At 46.3% G+C, this 26,764-nt stretch overlaps 2 protein-coding genes across 2 annotated transcripts in view; both read right to left on the bottom strand.

Annotated features, from left to right (window-relative positions):
• Positions 1–26,764, bottom strand: part of RPL12 (ribosomal protein L12) — a 137,238-nt gene that overhangs the window by 1,858 nt on the left and 108,616 nt on the right. The gene's annotated exons all lie outside the window — the stretch shown is intronic.
• Positions 1–26,764, bottom strand: part of PNPLA7 (patatin like phospholipase domain containing 7) — a 124,760-nt gene that overhangs the window by 21,474 nt on the left and 76,522 nt on the right. Inside the window, exons 27-28 of the mRNA XM_062616027.1 lie at positions 13,073–13,229; positions 4,254–4,370 (exon numbers count right to left, since the gene is read on the bottom strand). Coding sequence (XP_062472011.1) covers positions 4,254–4,370; positions 13,073–13,229 — 274 coding nt within the window. The remainder of the gene's footprint in view (positions 1–4,253; positions 4,371–13,072; positions 13,230–26,764) is intronic.

The following is a 26,764-nucleotide window of genomic DNA, read 5'->3' as shown; positions in this document are numbered from 1 at the left end:
AGAAAGACCTTGGATCTCACCCAGTGTGGCCATTCTTGCACTTCACCCAACTCTTTCCATTCATGGTGGTGTTGATCTACACAGAGCACGCAACTACTCAGCTCCCCCCAGCCCCAGCCTAAGGCTGTAACGGGCACCATCTCCCTTGCCTGAGCCCAAAACAAAGAGGGAAGAACATGAGTCATGGCCTCTTGACCAAAGGATGTTCGATTTCTACCTTGTGGTGATGAAGCTAGGGATCATTTCAGCAGGAGAGGCAAGAGCGATGCTGCTGAGACCCAAAGTGCCTCCAGCCAAAGAAGAAAACACAAAGCTGCAGCATTCCCTACAGGAACAAAGGATCCTGCAAAGTTCATCTTCAAGAAGACCCCAGAGGTTGCCTGAGATACTGCAGGGTGAAAGAGCAGTGAGGAGTGTGGTACATAAGGAGGAGGATGATATACAAAGAGAATGGCCATGCTAAGTGCATTATAAGTTTACTCAACAGCCAAACCAACAAGCCCTGCTCCTGGCAGGGAGTTTCACCCATGTCTGTACTCACATCCCACTAGTTGGAAAACTGAATGGGAGGTGACCTCCCAGCTGCACAGGAGTTTGTCAGAGAGGATAGTTCTGGAAAGTCTTCATGGCATCTAGTGAAAGGGTTAACCTGCAAAGGGCAGGAGGAGGACCTGTTTGAGTAAATGGAGCTTATGCCCAGAGAACAACAGCTGAGAGATCTCTGTCAATCAGCAAAGTTAATCAAGACTGAAGAGATAAAACTGCCTTTCTATGCAGGACTTCTCCAGCACAGCTCTGATGTGCCTTGAACTCAAACCAAGCATGGGTTTGGACTCCAGCTACCAGCAGGACCTGAGAAGCAGCCCGTCAATGCCCAGGCTGCAGCTCTGGTGGAAGTTTCTGTGCTCTTCAATTCAAAAAGGCTTTTTTCCTCGTGAGTTTAATCTCTTAAGCAGCTCTGCAAAGATGGTGGAATTGGGGAGGACTAACAGATGCTGCACAAGTATTGCAACCCATCTGCTATAAATGCCATGGGAAGGCGGATGAATAAAGTGTGACTACGAGAGTATTAGGGGTGCCTCTCCATGCTAAAGATATTCTGATGATTGCAGATCTCAGTGCATCAACCATATTCTAAGCAAAAACAGGGGAACAGGGAAAAAAAGTCTGTCTTCTTTTCAAATTCATGCAGACACATGCATGAAAGAAACTAAAGTAAGACCTATCACACAGTAATGAAGACTCTGTTTCTCAGATATCGTTCCATGTCTTTTGAGGCCAGAGCATTATTCAAGTCTGAAACAGGGCTTGATAAAAGAATTTTCTGATTCCTCACACCTGAGCCTCCAGCTGAGATGACTTGCAAGAGCATTTTGTGCTTCCAGCATGGGGGATAAGACTTCCAGAGCTTGGTGCTCCCTCATAAGCATGGGTAATTTCAGTGGGTAATAAGTGTGTTTCTTGTGAAGTCTCTCTCAATCCCTGCCCTGGATCCCCACGTGCTTTCCTGAAGAACTTGCACAGGCTGAGCTCTTGTGGTGGAGCGCCTTTGGCTGACATCTGCAGCAGCAGCCCCGGGGGTGGCTGGTAACCAGGGCTACCCCCAGCCAGCGTGCTGGGAATCGGGAGCCTCCTACGTTCCACCGGCTGCTGGAGAGCAAACTGAGGAGAAAATGGACCCCCCTGTTCAATGTCAGAAATAACAGTTCAACGTAAGTGCTGCTGCTGCAGGAGAGGGATGCGGGCACGCATGAGACGTGCGGGAGTGCCACCTCACACGCACGGGGAGTAAAAAGGAGGATCTGACCCAGTGCTTCCTGATTTTAAGCTTCTGTAGAGACACAAGGGCCAAAGCCCACCCCAGCATCTTGGGGTTCAGCCTTGGTCACTGTGGATGCTCCCAGGATGGAGTAGTTGTGGCCAAGTGTCCAAACACAACCTGTTTGTAAGGTTATAATTACCTCATTAATATGTATTTCCAGTTGGAAATCATTGCTACTCACCCTCCTCCAAAACCATTCCAGCTACTGAGAGAAGATGGATGTTAGCAGTTTGGTGCTTTGAAATAATGCTTGAAGAAAACATCTGCTCAAGGCTGAATGCTTCCGAGTTCAGCTTCTGTGACTTTCTAAGTCACCCTTTACACTTGGGCAGCTTTCAATTTCCATCTGTCTAGTGACATGGCTGGTTACCCTGCACTGATAACACGAGTTGCAATGGAGGAGTAACTGCCTCCTTCCCTGCAGTGCTACACAGCATTTCTCCTTCTTTATCTGAAGGAAGTCTTCCAACGTGAGGAAATCCTCAAGCACACGCTGAAGGATTTTGACTGAAGGATCAGCACATGCCCACAAAGACGTTCACAGCCCCTGGATGGGGCTTGGAGCAAGCTGCTCTAGTGGAAGGTGTCCCTGCCCATAGCAGGGGGTTGGAACTGGATGAGTTTGAAGGCCCATTCCAACCCAAACAAGTCTATGGTTCCATGACACTGCTGCATGCCTTAGAACTGGATTTCTCTTGGACACAACATTCCTGTGACTGCAAGGTTAGAAAAGATCACACTACACCTGTAACAATCATAGGGAAGGAATCTGCTGCATCTTGAAGGCAAGTACAATAAACTGACTGCTGAAATCAAAAGCAGTGATGGGGCGAGCAAGGGAAGCTGGGGCCAACTAAGCTCAGCAATTCTCTTCAATTTTGTCACTCCCTCTCAAAGCTCTGCTTGGTGTTATCCTACAGCCTCACACTGCAATGTACCACCTGCAATTCACACCACGTTACCCAAGAGGAGACCACACTTCCCACCACCGAGAAGGTCTGGGGGCTTTGCACGGCAGCTCCTCGGCTGCCTCAGTCATCGGACAATCACATGTTTGCCTCTCAGGCACTGCTGAAACCAAAGATAGGAGCTGGAGGGCTTCAGGAAGGGACACACCTGATCAAAGAGCTGACAGAGTGCTGCCCAACAGCAAAACAAAAATAATTCCAGCCTCAGAGGGATTTATCACTCTCAAACCTGCTTGTTCCCAGCCCCACTCTGCATAGCAAGATGCTATTTTAAGCCACGTGATGATTAATCACTTTCATACTTGCATTTAAGCAGGGAATGTTTTAGATTATTTTTAATAAATATATTCGAAATAGATTTATCTTACGTGATGTTTAATAAATATACTTGAAGCTTTTGTTTCTTGGCAGAAAATTACCAAGGCTGCATTGGACAGGGCTTGGAGCAAGCTGCTCTAGTGGAAGGTGTCCCTACCCGTGGCAAAGGGTTGGAATTGGATGAGCTTTAAATTCCCTTCCAACCCAAACCAGGCTGGGACTCTGTGTTTCTATAAGTATATATACTGTTAATTTGCTACTTAATCTTTCATCACAAGGATTCCAAGCACAGGAATAATTTATTTAAAATTGCAAATGAGGCAAGATTGCAGGACTTGGTGATCTAGGAAGGCAATCATTGATAATGTGCTTTATGAATTGCTGCTGCTGAGGGATGGAGGGTAGGTGGGATTCTGAGGGTGGCCATCAGCTCAGGCACACCACGCATGTAGCAATTGCAGAAAGGTCACCAATGCAAAACACGAACCAAAATACTTGGATGCTACTGCAGTTTTCAATGGGCCTTTCATTAAAACTCACTCTAGCTTTAAAAAGAAAAACTAAAGTAGAAAGAAAGCCAAACCCATCGCTAACCTCTTCAAGACCTTCTGCTGAGCCGTAAGAGTCTCTGAGACCTGATTTGCAGAATAATAACAATAAAACAGTCTGAGCAGTTCTACTTTAGTGACACAATTTTAACTTCTGCTCTCAGCCACCAGGACCCTTTTGTCAAACAGAAAAGTAGCTACAAATAATCCACTCCTCGTGTTTTCTAAATCCACCAAAATCATAGAGTCATGGAATAGTTTGGGTTGGAAGGAACCTTAAAGCTCATCCAGTTCCAACCCCTGCCACAGGCAGGGACACCTTCCACTAGAGCAGCTTGCTCCAAGCCCCTGTGTCCAAACTGGCCTTGAACATTGCCAGGGATGGGGCAGCCACAGCTTCTCTGGGCACCCTGTGCCAGCACCTCAGCACCCTCACAGGCTCCTTCCTATATTCATATAACACCACAGTCCCAGTTTTCACATGTTTTCAGTCATCCCACAGGCCCATATCTCACATTAGCATGGAAGAAAGCTATTTCTGCTGCAACAGAACACAGTGGCATCACTTACTGCACAGGAAGTGAATAAGCAACCTACCTCTATCTGCTTATCTTTGAAGATGTTGTTGATGCTGTTGTTAAAAGCTGCTCCCGAAAACATAGAGGTTATTGGATACGTCAAGTCCAGAATAGTCTTAAACACAGAGTTCATAACCTAAACAGAAAAAAAAGCCATTTGAAAGGTAAATATATTTAAGAATCCATATTAATGCAGGCATTAATGTATGCAATTGGAGAGATATTGTATTCCAGATCCTACAGCCAACATGTTGGAAGTATTGCTATTGCAAGTACAGTTATCAAGGGGACAGAAAAACAACTATGAAACCTACAACCAGTAACACCTTGTTACCTACCTTCTGGTTTATGGTGCCATAAACTTAACCCAAAAAGCAGCAAACCCTGTGGGCAGTTTGCAGTAAGGCTGTGGAAGAAGGTACATTCACATTGCTTCCTTTCTACTCATAAATCAAAGCATTGCTCTACATAAGCGTGCACAGACACAGGTTTCTGCATTAAAAAATGCACATGAACACTACAGTTTAATTCTTGCTTTCTTATTTTTTTTAATAACAAAAAGATATTAATAGTTACCTCCCTCTTCATCAACCTTTCCACAGTTCACTGGAGCGGAAAGGAAATCCTAAATCTGTAATATTAGAATCTCTGCATCACTCTTCTCGTTTCTAGATCACACCTGATTTTAATTCCAGTCTTAAATCTTTTATCTACCTCAGTGTCAGCGCTTACAAAAACGCGTGTGTGATTCTCTAGGATTGCAACAAGGTGAAGTCAGTCCCATGTTAAAGAGCTTAAAAAACCACTGTCTATGAATAACTGTTATTTGTCATTCCCAGAGGGAGTTGTGCCCTTCACCTGCTGCTTGGCAGCCAGCATTTGGATACTGCGAAGGGCACCCTACCCAAGGGAGACAAATTAGATCATGGCAGGGTTCTTCAAGCACTAGATATACCTGTTGCATCATGCAACACTGGCAGGCACTGTCAAATGTTTCTCTTCTAAACACACAAATTCTGTAATTAAGATTTCATGGATTCTGTTTTCTTTTTTTTCCCCCCATTTCAATTGCATCACATCTGTGCACTAACCTACAAGATAAAATGATGAAAACACCTAAACTCTACAGCACTGAGGCCACTGCATTTGTCCCATAACTATGGGTTATGAGACCATAACCACTGGTTTCAAATCCTAGTAAGTCCTAACAAAATTCAGTTCCTAATATACACATTACATCATACTCAGTTAATTAACTCATGAAGTTCAACAAGGCCAAGTGCAAGGTCCTGAACCTGGGTCGGGGCAATCCCAAGCACAAACACAGGCTTTGGAAAGAGGGGATGGAGCAGCCCTGAGGAGAAGCACTTGGGGGTGTTTGTTGATGAGAAGCTCCCCATGACCTGGTTTCAGTGTGCACTTGAGCCCAGAACCGCCCCCCATGTGCTGGGCTGCACCCCTACAGCGTGAGCAGCAGCTCAGGGAGGGGATCCTGCCCCTCTGCTGTGCTCTGGGGAGACCCCCCTGCAGCCCTGACCCAGCTCTGGGGCAGCAGCACAAGAGGGACGTGGAGCTGTTGGAGAGAGTCCAGAGGAGGCCATGGAGATGCTGCGAGGGCTGGAGCAGCTCTGCTCTGGAGCCAGGCTGAGAGAGCTGGGCTGGGGCAGCCTGGACAAGAGAAGGCTCCTGAAGGGGAGACCTGAGAGCAGCTCCAGTGCCTAAAGGGGCTGCAGAAAACCTGGAGAGGGGCTTGGGACAAGGGCCTGTAGGGCCAGGCCAAGGGGAATGGCTTTAACCTGCCAGAGGGGAGACTGAGATGGGCTCTTAGGCAGAAGCTCTTCCCTGGGAGGGTGCTGAGGCGCTGGCACAGGGTGCCCAGAGAAGCTGTGGCTTCCATGCAATTGAAGACCAAAACGACCCAATTAACTCATTTGCAATTAAATAGAGATTCACTGGATGAAATACTTCTGTTAGATGTGATATCTTCTCTCTGCACGTTCTCTATAATTTCAAAACCAACAGACAACACAGCATCATACCCAGGCAGAGACCCACTGCACGAGACAGCCTCTGACCCTGCAGCCTAGTGAAGCATCTGCGATAAACATCTGGCCTTGGCTTTACTCTAGCAATGAGTTAAAGCAGAGCAGGATTAGCCTACATTGTCAGGTCCAGCTGCTTTTAAATATATATTAAGTATCTGCCCAGAGAATACATGTCCAAGTATTAAAAAAGATCCTTAAAAACAAGCATAAACAGGAAACGTGGGAGAATGTAAAAGCCTTTGCACAAGCCCCATTATGAACCTGTCACCTTCATTCACATCTTCATGTTGGGTTCTGAGGGGGTGAGGACAGTGCGCTAACCTAACTATAGACATGCTACCCACAGCGTCAGAGTTAAATGGAATTAGGTTTGTGCTTAAAATAGGGATTTGGTCTCTGACATCACTCAGAATGATTAAATCAGGGAAAGGCATTTACAGAAAGTTCTTTATTTAATACCAAGGAAAAATCTCTCCAACTCAGCACCAAACACTGGGGCCATCCTTGTTGCAAGTGACCTTTATAATGCTCAGCCTCTACATTTTCCCCTCAATTAATGCTTGCAATAATACTGTATGTGAACAAAACACTCCTAATTAACAGTTATTTCTTAATATTCTCATTTCTCATAACCGGAGGATGCCCTTTGAAACGCTGATGGCCAACAGCCTCCCTCTGCCTTCCAAGAATAGCTTCTACCACCTACTGCTCTCAAGATAAATCAAGTTAAAGATCACCCGATGGAAAGGCTACCAGAGCCTCCTGCCTTCTGCTTCCCCTCAGACTTCTCTACTAACCAAAGCATAAGGGCCAACACCAGTGTCCCTGAGAACAATGCAGCTCCAGTTCCCTACTGTACTGTGACAGGAAGCCTGGCCTGGCCTCATGGCATCTCTACCAGTTCTCTTGGGAGGGAACAGCTACTGCACAATTCTTCATTAACTTCTCCTGAACTTTCATTTCTACAGCTCTGCTGCACAATGAGCTTTCTTTTTAAAGAGACCACCTTCAATCCTATTACTGTTAAAAGCCACCCTGTGGAAAAAGGCAACTTCAGCAAGAAAGGGACCAGGGCAAACTCACATGATGCCGGGCTGCACCTCCAGAGTGTGAGCGGCAGCTCATGGAGGGGATCCTGCCCCTCTGCTGCGTTCTGGAGAGACCCCCCCTGCAGTCCTGATCCAGCTCTGGGGCAGCAGCACAAGAGGGACGTGGAGCTGTTGGAGCAAGGCCAGAGGAGGCCATGGAGATGCTGCGAGGGCTGGAGCAGCTCTGCTCTGGAGCCAGGCTGAGAGAGCTGGGCTGGGTCAGCCTGGAGAAGAGAAGGCTCCTGAAGGGGAGACCTGAGAGCAGCTCCAGTGCCTAAAGGGGCTACTCAAAAGAAAGCTCAGAGCTTGGCACAAGCTACTCTAGTGGAAGGTGTCGCTGCCTGTGGCAGGGGTTGGAACTGGATGAGCTTTAAGGCCCCTTCCAACCCAAACCAGTCTGGGATTCTATGATTCTGGGATAATGGACAAAAAAAACCCTGAATTATAACCTCTGGCTATCTTGTTATTTGATGCAGAATGGTGGTAAACTAGTGTTAAAAACCAATATATTTCAATGCTCCAGAGTATAAAATAAAGCCAGGGCAGGGCAAAACTTGTCGCAAGAACAAAAATTTAAACCAGCAAAACTCTTTTTCAAACCCCTGGAGATGGCCTCAGGAATTCCCTGCGGTGCCTTTTCAGTGAAACCAGCAAAGGAACTCACAAAGAGAAAAATGTTAGAGACAAAAGACAAAACGCAACTCAGGCCAAGAGATTAACAGCACCACAGGGGCAGGAATTACAGGTAATGGAAGCTCAGATCTAAATGTAAACTATTAAGAAATCTAAGAGTTGAAGAACATGATAATTAATCCATCTAAGAAACTGCAGCCATCTCAGAGTCGGGTAAAGCAGAGAACCAGGCAAGTAACTGCATGTTTCAAATCAGACTCATGTTCTGAGCCTGTAGCATTAATGTGCCATCCTCACCGTCATCAGTGGATGTGATGGCCCCAGGGTAGATGCAGAATGGTTTGGTGCCTTCATTTCAAAGCAACAGGCATGTCTGGATTTTGCATGCAGCCTTTTATGTGAATTTCCCAAGTTATAATACTTGATTTGGGGTTAATTATAACAGCCCAACTAACACAACTGGAATGGTAAATATGAACCCTCAGGCCTTATCACTACATAAAAATAGGTTTTTCCTGTACCTCTAAGATTTAACAAACACACACCCATGTGTTTTCATCCTGTAGCTGACAATCTCAAATACAAAATTCCAGCTGAAAGGCAACCAGAGGGAACCCTTCAGTTGGCTTATAAAGGAAAAGCGATGTGCCCTGGTTTAGTCTTTGCAGGTAGTCACTACAGCTTCCCAATGGGTTGATGAAGTTTTAGGGATGCAATTGAAGAGCCTGGAGGTGCTGCTGAGTGCCCATCTCAAGCACCAGTGGGCTGGAAGACACCCAAAGCAGGTTCACAGCTCATCAACCCAACTGAAGAGACAACATATGCACATTCATTAGCAGGCAATCTGTAACGAGCCTCTTCTTTATTTAGGATTCACTGTGTGCTTTAAAGTTGCTTTAGCCCATCTTACCACTTGCTGTGGCTGATCTGGGGCTAAGGCACAGAAACCAAGACTCCCTTTAGCTGGGGATCAGTTTATTTGGTGGGTCTCCTCTAGTCAGGAGATATCTTTCCCGTAATATCCTGCCTGCTCTTCATGCCAGCCTAGTTTGGCAACGTTTGCCTGGTGTTTGTTGGCAGAGATCTGTCCTTATAGCTGTTGTCCTACAGGAACAGTGTGGGATGCAAAGAGCGTTACAGAACACTGCACCTCCTAACAATGCTCTCCCTCTGACATCCACAGCGAAAGGACCTTTGTGGTCCCTGTCAGGTGAGCATCTCGCCCTTCCCCACCACCCCTTCTGCTGAATCACACTCCCAAGCCATCCTCAGCCTGCACCAGGTCCAACACAGGCTCAGGCATCACCTTGCTTTGACAGAGAACAGGTTTTTTCCCCTCAAAACAACAGTTATAAGAAACAAAGAAGAATACAGGGATCCAGTCTAACAGCATCTTGATCTGCCCCAGCTGAGGCTGACGGTCCCCCCTGCCCTGGGCTGGCACTGCTGCCTTTGCAGCGAGCAGCTCGAAGAGCTGAGTTGGCAGAAACAGTGTGACAGAGGAAATAAACACAAGATGAGTTTTTGGCCACAGCAGCTCATTAAACCACAGAATGTCCCAGTGTGCAAATACCAGAGCAGCGTTAGGGAGAGGCAGAACCTCATGAACCCCCCATTTATTTTAGCTGTTTTGCAACGGCAGACAGCAAACGACTGCAGCATCCTACTCACCAACTCTTAATTCCATTCTGGGAAGCTAAAGCTCCACATTCCTATGACCATATTCCCTCCAACAGTAGAAATTCCATTCCTTGGGAAATATTTATACATTAAAATAGTAATTCTTCAATTAAAAAAGAAAATCACAAAAACCAACCATGGGCAAACATGAAAGCTTTTGATTGTTTGACTTGCTGGCTGAACGCAGGTACAGAGGACACACAGAGGCAGTACATAGTAAATAGCCTGACTGCTAATTTCATACCCCTCTGTATTTTGATAAAAGAGTCATTTCTTTCTTGCTTGCTTCATTAGGTCCAAAAAATGCATCCCATTAGAAACATCCCTTCTCCCAGCCCCAAGTGTACAACCAGAGACAGGCCAATTGCTAAAAATACCCAAAAGAGAAATAACTGCTGGACATTTACTTCGATGAATAGCAAAATAAATTAAAAACTATCAGAGTTATCTAATCCATCACAATGAAGACATTTCAAAACCCCCACAGGCTAAGAACGCCAGGCTGCAAGGCTTTGCACAAAGAGCACTCAGCACTCACCCTCCCCAGCAACAGCTCACAGGCTTCAGAAGAGCAGAATCAGCAGCAGGGAGCATCCCAGCCTTTGGGCATAATGTTTGCTTAATGAAGGATGGTCCCCAGAACAGCTCCTGCCCAGTAGCTGCCTCCTGCTGTGGTCCTGGGCCAGCAGTGATGTTGCTCCACAGGATAGCAGGAACAGGCCTGCAACTTGTGGACTCTGGGAATGTGGGGTTTAGCTGATGGATTTGCCACCTCGCTTGTGCTCAGTCTGTTTGGGTGGATGTCACAGAATAACAGACAGGGTTTGTGTTGGAAGGGACCTTAAAGCTCATCCAGCTGCAACCCCTGCCATGGGCAGGGACACCTTCCACTAGAGCAGCTTGCTCCAAGCCCCTGTGTCCAACCTGGCCTTGAACACTACCAGGGATGGGGCAGCCACAGCTTCTCTGGGCACCCTGTGCCAGCGCCTCAGCACCCTCACAGGGAAGAGCTTGTGCCTAAGAGCTCAGCTCAGTCTCCCCTCTGGCAGGTTAAAGCCATTCCCCTTGGCCTGTCCCTACAGGCCCTTGTCCCAAGCCCCTCTCCAGCTTTCCTGCAGCCCCTTTAGGCACTGGAGCTGCTCTAAGGTCTCCCCTTCAGGAGCCTTCTCTTCTCCAGGCTGCCCCAGCCCAGCTCTCTCAGCCTGGTTCCAGAGCAGAGCTGCTCCAGCCCTCACAGCATCTCCATGGCCTCCTCTGGCCTTGCTCCAACAGCTCCACATCCCTCTTGTGCTGTTGCCCCAGAGCTGGATCAGGGCTGCACGGGGGTTCCTCTCAAAGCGCAGCAGATGGGGAGAATCCCCTCCCTGACCTGCTGTCCTGTGAATCCCCAAAGCTCCCTGCATTACCACAGAGCTGGAGCTCAGTGAAAGGAGCCACTCTCCTGGCTCAGACTACACAATATGAGGGAAAATAACTCAGAAGAGTCAGTGTTAGAAAGATTTATAATCCCTCACTTTACTTTGTACATTATCTGTGATCTGACCTGGAGTGGGGGTTTTCAGGGCTTTCTGCAGTTTACAAAGCAACCATGTTGCTGGACCATGCTGTTAACAGTGGAAAGGCCTTCAAACAGAGCAGTCTTCCCTATTTTCATTCTCAAAACTGAACAATTTGTGGTTTGGATGTGGAGCTCAGAACACTCATGGCAAACCTCAAGAAAATCCATTCTTCATTATAAGATGAGATGTTTGCTCTAACAGAGGTTATTAACCTCTCCTCCAGTGACTTACTTGCACATTTCAAGGTTCTAATACATGAAACAGCTCAAGGCTGGGCCATAACCTTTCTTTTCCTTAGTGAAATGTTCTCTGAGCTTTGCAATTTGCATTCAAAAAGTTAACCAATAGGTTACATTTCTTCATTTCACCTTTAACTATCCCTGTGTGATTCCACAGTCGGTTGGCCAGCTCGAGAGCTGCAGTGATGGAAATGAAGCAGCTTCAATGGGAGCACAGTGCTGAGAAGCCCTGCAAGGAGCATTTCCAGCTCTCATCACCTCTGTGCAGAAGAGATCTGACAAGTTCAGAGGCAAGAGGAGATAATCCTCTGGACAAGCGCACAGGGGAAAATTCCATCACTGTAGCCTAACCAGGAGCAAGGGAGGGAAGGCAGCAAGGCACAGAAAACACTGCAGGGAGGGATCACCACAGGCTCATCCTGCTCAGCCACATTTACAAGTGACCAAGGTGGGAAATGAGGAGTCCAAGGTTAAATGGATGTCTGATATGATTCAGTACAGTTACTTTTATGTCCTTATTCTCAAGCCTCCTCCAGTTTTGTGACTCCAGCAAACTGCTATGTATCATACAGTTTCTGGGTTGGGCGCTTCCCAACCCAGCCAGGCACAGGCTGTTCTTACATAAAAAGCACAAAAATCCATGTTCTTCTAGCAAACAGTGACAGGGAGGTGAAAGAGGGTCCCATGGTCCTCTGAGCACCAGGACAGCACAAACATGCTGGGGCCTCAGTAAGCTGGACTGTCTGGCTTGCAAAGTGGTACCATACAGCAGATTTCATCTCAAAGCCATGGTGGGTTAGAAGACACCTGGGAAAGGTAAGCAGTACTCACATGCCAACTGCAGGCTCCTAAAACTCAAGATCTAAGCAGACCCAGAGCTTAATCTAAATTAGAAAATTGCCTTTCAATAAGAAAACCAACGTGGTTTTCATATGAACAACATAAAGTTGTAACTAACAGACTTTAGAAGTAATACCAATCTTCACCTTCAGTCAATCTGACCACTGTCATCTTCTGCTAGTACAATTTCTCCCCAGTATGTTATCAATTCACTCACAGGAGTCACTATTTAATACATCCTTCCCAAACCGTGGTTTAACTATGACAATACGTTTCTCTTTCTATTAAATATTTAAAGTTAAATGTTTCTCCTGAATGAGGGTGCTGCCACTCTGGAGCAGTGAGGCTACCCTGTGATTGACACACTTTGTATTTAGTTTAGAGAAGGATTACCTCTGTCAATCAGTTCCACTGAAAAAATGACAGCATGTGAGAACGAAAGAGAGAAAATTATACAAAAGAGAAACACATTTGTTGGGAGTTGGAAAGGAAACAGATTCCAGCACCTCAAAAGAGAAGATAAAACAACGATAAACACAGAGTAACACACTTGAACAACATCACTCTACGCTTATAGTGTGACTAGAACTTGTCACAGCCACCAGCTTCCCCAGCCTGCTCCCTCGTGCCAGGCAGGGCTGGTTTGGCTGGGCAGACACCAGAACGTGCCTTGGGTGCCTGCTGCCTGTGAAGGCTTGTGGTTAAGCTTTTGCACTCCATCTGAGGAGAGAACTGCACCATTTCCAGTGCTTACCATGGCCCACTGCCTGGCTTTGATCCTCATCTGATTGTAGCTACGCTCTTCGGCGTACAAGGCACTCATGAAGGCACCAATAGATGTTCCTCCGATCATATCCACAGGGATGCCAGCTTCAATCAGTGCTCTGATCACTCCCACTTGGGAGCAGCCCCTGTGCCAAGAAAAGGAAAAGGCATGATCAGACAAACAGCCGCTGAAAGAGCGTAAAGACATGGATGTCACCTTCTAAGGGAATGCAAGCGTGCACCAGCTGAACTGCCAGAAACAAATAATAGGAATGCAGGAATGTTCAAAGAGACCCCCTGAGGATCCCAGGAGTTGCTGAGCAGGAGCCTGACCGCAGTGTGAAAGGCAACAACATGAAAACAGCAGCCAAGAATCAAGCCAGAGGATATGTGAGGGAAAAGTCAACATGGATTTAAGGGAGCAATGACATCAAAATATCTACTGGGGTTCTTCCAAAGCAGCCAGGGATGGCTGGATTTCAAAGACCTTTCCACAGACTTCTTTCCCAGCAATTCTTCAAAGAAACTCAGCCAGCTGGACCACAGGATGGGTCACTGCATGGATTAATAATGAATTTGAAGATGGAAAACAAAGAGCAAGAGGAAACAAACAGTAATGAGAAGGCCAAAGTTTCATCTGCACACAGAGCCAGGAAAGGGGCAGATAAAGAGGCAACAGAGGAGCTGTGGCTGCCCCATCCCTGGCAGTGTTCAAGGCCAGGTTGGACACAGGGGCTTACAGCAACCTGCTCTAGTGGAAGGTGTCCCTGCCTGTGGCAGGGGCTGGGGCTGGATGAGCTTTAATGTCCCTTCCAGCCCAAACCAGTCTGGGATTCTATGGCTTCAGGATAAGACAAATTCCTTCAGGACAGTAAATGTATTCCTTGATTTCAAGGAGTGCAGAAGGAACTCAGAGCAGTGGTGGAGAAAAGTGATAAACAACAGATGAACCTCAGTGCTGATGGGACAAGAGAAGAACTGAAGTAGCAAAGCCCCTACAGCAATGAGCTCTTAAGTAGCTCTGCTCACTTGGAGAGATTCTGGAAGTACTCTGGACATCTCCTGAGAAATATCAACCTAGCGGCCAGTGGAAATCCAAACGGGAAATCAAAGAAGGCAGAATAAAGCAGAAAACTTAAGAACACACATCCAGGATGGACCAGAGCTTTGAAAAGTGCAAGCAAGCTCAGGCTCCTCACTAAAAGGAAACAGCACAACTAGAAAGTGACAGAGAGGAGAGGAACTGAGCAGAGTTTGGGAAGGACTCCACATGAGAAGAAACCAGACTCAGATCTCTGAGCGGGGAAGATCAGGACTGATGGGACACGCAGGGCCAGGCAATGATACTTCCATACAGGAAGTTTAATGTAAAGGAAAGAATTTACAGACATGGGTATGTAAAGCACAAATTGAGGAAACCACTGCCACCACATGCTGACAAGGTCAAATCACAAATGGATTTAAATGTGGGTTGGCTGAATCAAAGGTACCAGGCTGTCAGTGGCTACTGAACACGAAAACTCGGGGTGCAACCTCAGATTCAAAAGCTCAGAGGCTAATTGCTGCACGTACACGTGTCTGAAAGAACTGCTACAACCAGAAATGAGAGTGCAGAGGTGGAACATTTGATCTGATCTTATAGTTGATTCCCTGATGGTAGAGGGGACCTGTCCTACAGAACCATTACAGGAACAGAGACATCGGCAGTGGAAGCTGATTGCCACCTTATCAGGCCCCTGCTTTCAAATGCTTTGTCCACTTAATACCAAGCATGTCAATTATTTCATTCCTCCTGGATCGATAGTTTGCAATCTAAGCCATAGAGCAGCAAAAATCTTCCTTTGCTCATTTTCAGCCTATTTTCCTGTTCCCCCTGTGCTCTATTTCCGTCCTCCTTCCCTTTGCTGTTTACATCCTATAAATACTTGCTGACAGCTGCCAAGTGCACCATAGGTGTCATCTGGCCAAGCTATGCTGAACACATTCTTTCCATCTAAATAAATCCCCTCCAGCTGCTGGAATGCTTTGGGACAGGTTCTCGGTTATACTGGTGTAAGTGACTTCAACGACAGATCTGTACTGGTGTAATCCAAGAGCAGGAACTGGCTCATTTAGTTTCCTTTCCAAATGCTCCTTCCCCTGCTTTCATAGCATCCCAGACTGGCTTGTGTTGGAAGGGACCATAAAGCTCATCCACCTTCCACTAGACCAGATTGTTCAAAGCCCCATCCAAGCTGGCCTTGCTATTACTTCTTCTCATAAGATGCCCTAAGTTAAAAGAACTGTATTTCTATCCCTGCCAGAGGAGCTCATCGGGTTTAGGCTTTTAGATCACAGCTATTTCTGCAATCTGCTTTTAGTGCCTGGCACTTCAGCCTTACTCCTGCATGTAAGTCAGTAGCTGACACTGCTGTTTAGCTGAGGAGCAGACCTTACACAATCCAACCTGCTTTCTGGAGAAAGCTTACAACATGTCTTAACAAAGCCACATGATAAGTACTGTAAAGAATTGCCTGCTCAGAGGGTGATTTTAAACTGGGCAGCTCCAGACTGGATTCTCCCCCTTTAACCTCTTCTGAAGCTCAGTTTCCTTATTCATGCATTCAGAAAACACAAAGGGATTGCTGTGACCACACTGGATTTGTTTTTACTTTGCTGCATGGCACCCTTGAGTGAATAACGATTACTGCTATTTCATCACCCCTGTGTCGTGCATCAGCAGAGTCCCTGCCAATACCCAGCTAAACGTGTAACAGCCACGTTACCACCAACACAAGCATCAATTTTGAAGCACTGACCTGCAAGATGGGACTGAAAGTACTTTTCTTGCTCTTATAAACTGCCAAACTAAATTGTGTTTCGTTTATACATGAATACAAAGCTGATTCTTTCAGTTCCAGCACCCTGAAGAGGAGGATTCGTGACTGAATGTATTTGTGTAAACTAAATTGTGTTTGTGTGAACTATGTCTTCCCTGTGAGGGTGCTGAGGCGCTGGCACAGGGTGCCCAGAGAAGCTGTGGCTGCCCCATCCCTGGCAGTGTTCAAGGCCAGGCTGGACACAGGAGCTTGGAACTGCATGAGCTTTAGGGTCCCTTCCAGCCCAAACTATTCTATGTATCAAAGTAAATGCGTGTGAATCATCCCCCCCCCCCCCACTTCTCCATGTACCATGCAGCTTCCTGAGAGATGTAAATGGGTTTTTGTTCCCCTCCCTATAGCTTTAGGCCATCATTACCCAGCAACACTTCTATGTGAAACTTCTCACCCGCTCCTCGCAGTTGGTTCTCTCTTGGCCGTGCTCCGCAGCCCCCGGCGCACAGGGGCAGGCTGCCAGGGAAGCTGTGTGCCAGCAGCACGGATCCTGTTCAGTCACAACCTGCGGGAGCCCCACGGACAGCCGGGCTGGGCAGCTCTCTTGCTTCAGCTCAAGAGGAAAAGAAACCAAAGCCAGGAGCCGAGTCCCTGTTAACGCTCGGCATCAGTGCAGAGAAAACAGGGATTGTGCGCTTCTTGTAGTACCAGACACGGTTTCACAGGGGACTTGTCCTGGTTTAGGGAAACATGTGAAGATACAAGTGTTTGGCAAGAAGAGTACAAGGGAAGATCGCTGGTGCCGAGCTGTTTGTACACATCAGTGCAGGGCACTTGCGTGGAGTGGAGGAAATCTCCAGTTACCTGGAGCTAAATGTCACTTACTCCAGAGGAAAGCAGGAGCAGGGGTCTGTGTAGATATGAGGAAGGAGTGTCTCAGCAGGGAGATGAGCACATCATGGTGCTGGAGCTGTACCCATGGCTGTTCTTTGCCTTAAAGCTGCCTGATGGTGCAGCTGGATGGAGCATTTTCCCTGCCAGGATTAATGCCTGTCCCAGGACAGGGACAAGGGCTCCCGGCACCAAGGACAAGTGACAGAGAAGATTACTGTCAAATAACTTGTACCAGAACCCGAAGATCTGCCCAACAAGTGCAGCACCTATATATTAACAAAACCTCTTTTCCATCATATACCACTCTCTAGGACTGGCCTGATCAATTCATGGAGAGAGCAGAAATGGTATCAACCAGGTCAAGGAGAAACTGGAAACAAGAGCCCTGCTCCATTTCCACCCCAAACTCATGCTCAACGTGCTTCAAAAGCCTTCCACAGCAGTGCAGTACCTAAATTCCAGAGCACCATTCCTTTTTTACTACTACATTTATTTGTGACTACCAATGGTCACAAATAAATGGCCACGAAGCAGGGAGAGGAGTTATAGGGTTGAGGACGTGCTTCCCTGAAATAACACAGCAAAGCAAGCAGGGAGCACAGCCTTGCTGGCACGAGGGATTGCAGGAAAATTCCTGCTCCTGACACAGCCTTTGCTTTCATCCCCTGGGAAATGCCCCCTGGCATGTGGCTGTAACGCACGAAGGCCAGAGCACAACTGATAAAGGAAGCATTCTTCTGGGAGACGTGCATGTGTCAGCTCCACACGTGCCTGCCTGAGCTCAGATTAGACACAGCCCTCAGGAGGAAGCGAGCAAATGCAGGGGGACATTTCACATTAAAGTATCAGCAGGACTATGGGCTCTCCTCTGTGCTCAGGTCAGGGTTGAAGAAAACACAATTAATACAAAACCAGAGCCTGTGCACCACTGTTTTATCCACAAGCCACATCTAACACATCAATGAGATGTTGCCTGTCAGTGTTAGGAAAAAAACACAACCCTGTGAGCACAGAGAGGGGATGTTTGGTTTTTACACTGGGACTCAGGGAGCAGCAAGGCAGAGCTGCAGCTTGCTTGCGGTGCCACCTCCAGAGCCTGCTTCAGTTTGAGAAAGGAAGAGAAAATACAGCTCAGGCCCCCCAGCACCCACCTCTTCCCCTGACTGACTCAGCAAGATGAAGAAGATCTCTTGGAATGCACTGAAGAGATGCTATTTCCTTTGGTTAAAACCAGGATTAATGTCAGGGCTGCTGCAGAGCTTCGCTGTGTCACTAACCAAAGCCTCCCCAGAGCAGGGGACATGGCTTGCTGCTCCACCTTCCTGATGGAGTTAACTGGCAAAGTAGGTAAAAAACAGAGGAATTGCCAAGGGGACTTTGCTGAGCTCCACTGGAGCCTAACAAACCTGAATCAAGGCATCCCCACAACCTTAAATTTCCTGAAGAAGCAAAGCTACACAACTAAAACCAGCTTTTCCCTCATGTAACTGCTTCTATTCAAAACATGTTATAAGCAGTCATTAGATCACTCAGCTTACAGGCTCAGTGCAGATGAATCTGTATTTAATATATCAAATTTAGAGATTCGTCACTTTAAAGGGAGTGAAGGGACCTTAAAGCTCCTCCAGCCCCAACCCCTGCCACGGGCAGGGACCCCTTCCACTAGAGCAGCTTGCTCCAAGCCCCTGTGTCCAACCTGGCCTTGAACACTGCCAGGGATGGGGCAGCCACAGCTTCTCTGGGCACCCTGGGCCAGCGCCTCAGCACCCTCACAGGGAAGAGCTTCTGCCTAAGATCTAATGATACTATTTAAGATATAAATTACTTATATATAAAGATGCAGAAGATATATAAAGATAAATGAGGGGCTATATAGAGTGCTATCTGGAAATGTGAGATAAAGAGAAGTTTCTGCCTTAAATAAGCAGCAGCATTTTTTAGTATGTGTTTTGTTGCTGATCCTGACATTGAGTGACACACTCACTGGCTTGGAAATCAAGCAAGTCTACAAGTTGCAACTGTATTAACTCCAGTTTGACACCTTCAATCTTCTGCAGCTGCTTCAATAGATACAAACATTGCTCTGAAGTCTAATTGTACTTGTGTCCTTCCAATAACACTATTTCATAGTTTTCCTAACCATAAAACTTCCCAATATCATAAATTTGCCAGAGTAACTACAGTGATGATCTGTCAGCTCCAAAGGATAACAGAAAACACCACTGCAGGGCTGCTCCTACTTACGTGCTTACAAGGAAGTTTCCAATCTGGACCACAAAAAGCAACTTCTATTTACCACATGCCCAGTGAAACAGGGCTTACCTTCCTGCAAGAAAATCCAAATGCAACGTCCTTTTAGCACTGCTCTTATTTCTGCTTCATGTGCTGACTTCAGAGCAAGCTTTAAACAGAGAGATTTCTGCCTGACACAGAAGTAAATGAACAAAAAGTGTCCAGCCCTTCCAAGAGAACTGTCAGGTCTATCCAGTCCGGGGATACCTGAGTAATCCATTGAGGAGAGGAAAACCACAAAGCAAAACCAGAACAGTACACCAGCAAATGCCCCAGGGTTTTTCTTTTCTCATCCACCTGCCAGCAGCACACTCCAGTAGGTGTGTACACAAGGAGGAAGGAGGAGAGAGGCTGATGGCAAACTGCAACCCCCCCATCTCCCTCTGCCTGGGGATGCCAAACAAAATCCTCTTACTCTGAGCCAAGAAATAACTCAGTTATCTGCGAAGAAAGATAATTTCTTTGGAAAACAAATACATCCTCCTTCCTCCACCCCTCTGAGACTTAGCTGTGAAATGTCTTAAAAGAACCCATTTTGAGCACAACATCTGGAAGCTGCAGAAATAAGACCAATGCAGAGTACTTTGAAGAATTCAGCTGTGATTTCACTTACAACTACTCCAATCCCTTCTTTTTTTAACAGGAAAATCCTTTGCCCAGATGAGGCTGGACAGAGATTCCTAAAAATCACAGCAACACAAGAGCATCTTCCTGAAAGCACTTGGAATCGCAGCAGAGCATTGCAACTGCTGTGTGGAAAGTGTTCCCTCAAGCTTGCAGCTCTGTAACACAGCACACGTTCCTTCAGCTGATAAAGAGAGGTGCAAAACTACTAACAGGAGCTGAAGCACAACTCCACCTCCTCCCTGTTTAATTTCATCTGTATATCAAAGTACTGCTATGAATAAATGATTTTGGTGGGTTGAAGACTGGAGATCAGGACAGGACAGTTCAAATAAACCACTTGCAATTAATTTTTATTAAGTCATAGCTTGGAAGTTGATGGCTCCCAAGTTCCTGCCGCTTGGAGGATTTAATAGAAGCCATTAATATCTTCAACCTCCATGGCAAATAGGAGCAAATGAGCAATTACAGAGGTGCTACAGATGGGAAAAAGAAAAATCAGATCACGAAGCATTACATAGGTGCTAAGCCATCTGAATAGCACTTTTATGTGCAGGGGGTAACCCGACTACTACACAACCCACAGAGCAATTGCACTTGGATCTGGTAACAGCCCACTGCACTTTGAGACAGGATTTTGACTGGATGCATAAACATGTTTTATATGGTTGAGCTCTCGGGCAATACACAAGATGGTCCATCCCTGAAGAAATCAAAGCAAAGCCTCTCAGGGGGAATTACTTTGCAGTGTGTTACCAACCCTCTGCAAACACGAAGTCTGGAGCCTTCAGTACAAGTTCACAGCCACGTCTCAAGAGGTTTGCTCAACAAAAGCAAATACTCAGAACTCACTCTTTCATTTTTAGGACTTGGATTTTGTTTGCTCTGACAATACCCTCTCAGGCTGACCTGGATAAACCTCAAATTAGGTATCCAAACATCATCATCTTTTCCAAGGAAGAGCCCAGATTCCTATGTTTCTCCTTGAGCCTCTACAACACAGCACCAAAAGTAAAACTCAAAGTCAGAGCTGTAATTTTATCTTTGAGGATAAAGAGTTCAGGCTCTTCTCTTGTTATTTTAGCTCCTGGATTTTGCAGTGAAATCAAATCTGCTTTTTGAAAGACATTGGGAATCCAGGAGCCTGAGCATGTGCCTGACACTGGAATTCGGATTTCCGTCTGGTTGATCTGCACGTGGCAATGGATGCTGTATGAGTGACAACAGCACAAACACACAGGGCACAGGCTGCATCTCCAAACACCTTTATGGATAATTACAAGCTCCGAAGCCCCATACATCAATCTGAGCTTAAAAAGGGACATAATCAAGACAAATTACAACTCCACTGTGCACTGAGCTCTATCTACACACACAAAAATGTATCCCAGGTCATCAGAGAGCTTCCCTTCCTCTGAAATGCACCCACCAGCTGGAAGCTGACCGCATGTGGAAGGTGAGTACTGTAGGCTGAGTAATGCAAAGGTCATGAGGATTAACCTTGGGGCTGCCAACTTTCTGCCCTTCCAAATGTCAAAAGACAGATTTGGCCTGCTGTACAAATGGATTACTTTGACAAAAGGGATCTGAAGGAAGGATATTTCAAGTATTCAGGGTTTCTTTCCATGACACAAAGCAGATTCAGCCCCTTTATCTCATTCAGATACTTCCATCCTGCAGAAATCTTGCTCTCTCAGCCAGTCCTGGCTGCTGACAGATGCTGGATGATAAGCTTCATTCTTCAGTTTAGAAAGAAGGGAAGAAGCATTTTTCTGGTTTCTTATTTCAGTTGTTTCCTGGCACCCTTTACAGCACTGTCAGGATGAGGAATGGGATCCTTTTAGCAGTGCATATTCTTCAAGACCTGTCTTGCTACAGAAAAGGAAAGCAGAGTCCTTATGTGGCATCACAGAAACTTGAGCAAGCCATCAGAACTGAAACACAAGTTTCATGGATGCTGCCTGACTGTATCATAAGTAGAGATTAGGAAATGGTGTGAACTGAGTGCAAAAGGACCCAGGCTGTGCTAGACCAGCCCCATACAGCACTGCCAGGCGCCAACCTGGAGACTTCCAGTGCCTAAATAGGTTACAAGAAACCTGGAGAGGGGCTTGGGACAAGGGCCTGTAGGGACAGGCCAAGGGGAATGGCTTTAACCTGCCAGAGGGGAGACTGAGATGAGCTCTTAGGCAGAAGCTCTTCCCTGTGAGGGTGCTGAGGCGCTGGCACAGGGTGCCCAGAGAAGCTGTGGCTGCCCCATCCCTGGCAGTGTTCAAGGCCAGGTTGGACACAGGGGCTTGGAGCAGTGAGGAGCCAAACACCAGCACAGTGAAACCCTGACTGCACATCCCTCACTTTGGGGTTTCACCCTCCACAGCTGCAGGAACTCCTGACGCTGAGCACCTCACAGAAGCTGCTGCTGCTCTTCCAGAACTATCCCAGCCAAGGTCAGAATGAAGAGCAGTGGTTTTAGCAAGAATTTTGTCTCATCATTTACTCCAAGTGTTTTATCAGACCATGTTTTTTGAATACTTCAAAGAATCAGAATCTATTTTTATACATTTTTCAACCTGCCAGCCCCTGCTTACCGTCAATTTTAAGCACTGTGAGATAGAGATAACAAATGAAGGGGATACCTATAGCCCATTATAAACCACTGAGAGCAACCTTAAACACTGCTAGCAATAACCTATTTGCAAAAGGCAGTGTGTCCTGAAGCTCCCTGCACCATCTGAGAACTATTGACAAATAAGGACACCCCAGTATGGCAGAAGCTGGTGGCAAACTACATTTTTTGTGATAGCTCTTTTGAGAGAGGACTTGAAAGCAAAGACTGAGAAAGGAACTAAAGGGTGGGTATGAAGACAACAAGCAGGAGTGACAGTGGAATGAAAAGAGTGTGAAGAAACCGGGTAAACTTAGGGCTTGGATGTGTCAGAAAGGGAAAATCAAAGCTTACAGACTAACAGAGAGATAACCAGGTGGAAAAAGGGTAGATAGATGATATATGATTGAGATAGGAATGGAAGCATGGAGAAGGTGTTCTTAAGTAAGCTTTACTCCAGCACAAGGAACTGGTAATACCAGCACATTTGGGCTCAACAGATCCCTACCCCTTTTACCTTTGGGTGTCCCTCATGAGCCTCAGTCTATATAGAGTTCTGAAACCAGCAAAGGAGCAGAAAAATATTTACTGTGGTCCAGCTTATATAAGGAACATGAGGAGTCCAGGAAATTCCCATGGGATTTTTTTATCCCCTCTATAATCTCCATATGGAGTATGTTTAGGATCCCTTAGGGAAAACAACTGCTCTGTGTTTGTTACAACAGTATTTTCAGTGCACATCTCTGGAGGCAGCTTCTGAATTCAAGCAGCAAATTCCTTCCCTCTCCCCCCTCAATTCCTTTACCAGCACATTGTGTCTGGGTGCTTGATGTCAAGTGTCATAGTTTAAAAAAGCAACTCTCTCAAGCTTCCAGTTACCTCCCTGTATCTGAGGAGCAGCAATGGACCTTACGAGCCCACCATCTCTGTTTCAACTACTGCAGCTCTGCAGTCGTAGCTTTAAGACACTGTCCATGCACACACTTCTCCCACTGACAGAAGTAAAAAGCCTCATACCATTAGTTACCTGGTTTAGATGGGGAATAAGAATTAATCTTCCTTAACTGCTGGAACTGAGTCTGAAGCACCTGCACCATTAAACTTCACACAGTCTCCCCAGGAGATGCTGTTATTGCCTGAGACTGAACATCAGGGCTTCATAAGCATGAAGCTGCTATCACCTGCACACTACAGGACAAGAAGCTACAGCATGGAACGTGTTAGTTCTCTGCATCATGTGAGCACCCTGTCCATCCCAAGGATGGCACTTTGTCATTGGAACACTGTTTCCACCTTAAATTTCAGCATTTTAGTCCTTGGATGTTTCATCACATACTGAAAGCTGGGCTATGAGATGTCATCTCCACCACTGCACCACAAGCCTGCCCACTCCACCCCATGGTGTGCAAACCTCAGTCCTCACCTAGGAGCCTTCCCTTGTATTACACCCTACAAGACTCACCAAGCTTAGACATTTTCTGTACAGTCTTCCCTGTTTTCAAGGAAGAGACATGCTTCTTTCTGCTTCTGTGGACCATGACAGTCCACAAGGGATCTCAGTCACCAGGTAACTTGCACAGCTACAGCTCCCAGTGCCCTTCGCCACGGCAGCACTGCTGGAAATGACCTTTCTGCATTGCCTTTTGACCATGGTCTTTGGTAGAACAAACAACAGCCCAGAAATAGAGGTGGTTTTATCTCTAAGATCCCTTCCTTGCAGCACATTGCCCCAGTAAGTCCAACTGTTGTGTTACTGTGTTATGTTGCTCAGTATTTGCATGTTCATTAATTTTGGCAGCTTGTCAGCTTTTCCTTAACCAATTCAACCCAGGCAAAGAACACAGTGACTTCATGGCTCCTCTCGGAGAAAAAGCTGATAGAATTTACAGGAGATGAAAGCAGAATATCAGTTGCCTGCAGTGATCCTCCTGCCACACACCACAGACCTGCATCATGCAGTGAACAAGTGCAAGTTTCTCAGAGTTAAGATGGGAAAACCCGATTAAGCAGGAAGCATTGAGCAACTAAGAAGCAGGGCAACTAAAAAACGCCTTCTGTTCTCAATTATCATAAGGAAAGGACACTAAGAAACAGCCTGCCCTCATATGGGACGAGACCACAAGACTTTTGTTTTAAGGCTCCCCTCCAAGTTAGAACAAAACAGACAGAAAAGCAACCCCCCAAACCACACTAGTAGCTTTATTAATCATTCCTGACTCCTCATATAAGCTTACTGCAAATTCAGCCTCTGCACTTGTGCCAACTCTGATACCACTTAATTGCTGGGAGCATAATTCAAGTGCTGTGCTAGAGGCCATAGAACACCAGCAACACGTCCCTTGATCTGCAGAAGTGGGACAGCAACCTGCAAAGACACCACAGTAGGAACAGAATCTCTTACAGCAGAGCATTTACTTGCTTTCAAGTGTTTTACAAGGATAGGCCAGATCATCAATAGCCAAATTCAACTCCTTTTCAAACAAGATGGAGCAGGGGAAACACTACAGGGTTTGTTCCTATGCAAGAGCTCCTTAGAGTTAGCCAAACTTGCTAAAAGCATGGATCAACATTCAGAAAAGGAATAGGATCTTCTTAAGTTCTCAAAACAACCATTTCAAGTTTTTCCTTCTGTTATGCTGGAAGCTTTTCATTAATTTTTTTCTACCACAATTGCTCAGAAGCACCAGAGGGCACAGGGACAGCTGAGAAACCTCTCAATATGCTGCCACCAAACCAAAGACCCTTGTAGCTGCCCTGGAAGATGCACATGTGTACGCACCACATCCTAAGGGGGGCGTGGTCATGCCCCACCTTCTCAGGGAAGGCTTCAATGCTCTCCAGGGGGTGGGAGAAGGAAAAGGCCCAGAGTGCTGTGGAGTCCCCTTCTGCCACCCATCACCGGGCCTGGATGGGGCAGGAAATGCAGAACGCTCAAGTACCTGCTGGTCACAGTCTATGGCACCAGGCATATTCATTCGCAGCACAAACATCCAGCTGATTACTATGCCTTACCCTAGGCAGTAGATCCCAAAAGGCAAGGAACCTCTTTTAACAATAGCACTTTCCTTCTCAATAAGCTTTTCTGATGCACATCCTGTATCTGGATCTTTTGCACTACTGCAAATACAGCTTCTTATCAAAATAACCAACTGGAACAAGTCTAATGCTTTGTGCTTTCCCATTTTGCCTATGTGGAATAAGGCATGGTGGACCAAATTCACTCAGAATCACAGAATCCCAGCCTGGGATGACTGAGCTCATCTCAATCTCCCCTCGGGCAGGTTAAAGCCATTCCCCTTGGCCTGGCCCTACAGGCCCTTGGCCAAAGCCCCTCTCCAGCTTTCCTGCAGCCCCTTTAGGCACTGGAGCTGCTCTAAGGTCTCCCCTTCAGGAGCCTTCTCTTCTCCAGGCTGAACCAGCCCAGCTCTCTCAGCTCTCACAAGCCCAGCTCTCTCACTCCTACAATAACATTATAATCAACAACAAAGCTTGTCATCACAGTTCTGCTTAAATCAGTCTTCTGAAACAGAACAACCCAACTCTTTCCCCAAGCCCCAGGGATTCCCACATCCTTCTGCATTAATTATTTACTCCCCATAAATTTTAGTTGTCAAACAGTTTTGCAGTACAAAACCAAAGAAAGGGAGGGCTGTACGTGGGATGGCTAAAGGTCATGAGAATGATTTATGGGAGGGCTTATGCCTTTGTTGCAGGGTTTGATGTATCATTATTCTTGCAACTACATTTCAAAGGTATTGTTTTCCTAAAGGCAAATCCTATTTCCTTTCCTCTAACTCCACCATGTTTCTAACTGAAATTAAGTTAGCACTTAACTATAGCAGAACAGTGTAATTTTAGAACTGTATCACTTCGATCTGTGTTATTTTTATACTCACAAGAGAAAGAAAACCTTTAGTTCCACGGAGCCTTTTGTCATGACAAACCACAAAGATAATTACTAGGAAGCTGCTCGGCTAAAACCTCCCAACTGACTGCCACTGGGAAGCCAGACAAACACCAAAATAACAGCTCAAGAACTGGGATTACTGGAGCCACAAAACACAAGATCTGGAACAGAAATAACCACCGGCACCCTGTAACTATCAGAGCTCTTGTTTCGGTGACCAGTATGATCCATGAACAAGGTGGGAGGTTACTCCATGTAGTACATTATCCAAAGGCTATGTTAACTATCAAGAGCCTGTGCAGAGATTCATCAAGATATTTGTAGCTAGGATGGGGTTTAATCAGAAGATGATTTGAAATACCTACTGCAGAACCTCTTCAAGTTCCTTTGCCAGTAGAATGGGGACCTAAGAACTTATTCTGACCTGCCAAAGGCAGATATTTAGAGAGCTCAGTGTACTCTGTCCTTTCCCCAGGGTCTTAATTATATTCTCACTTTGAAAACCAGCTTTTAAGAGATCTTTCATCTAACCACAATTTAGACGAC

This window comes from Pezoporus occidentalis, unplaced genomic scaffold (genome assembly GCF_034315485.1).
Source record: "Pezoporus occidentalis ecotype Australia unplaced genomic scaffold, CSIRO_AGI_Poc_V1 ctg187, whole genome shotgun sequence".
NCBI lineage: Eukaryota > Metazoa > Chordata > Aves > Psittaciformes > Psittacidae > Pezoporus > Pezoporus occidentalis.
The sequence above is the reverse complement of the archived record's forward strand: the minus strand, read 5'-3'. Positions and strand labels throughout refer to the sequence as shown.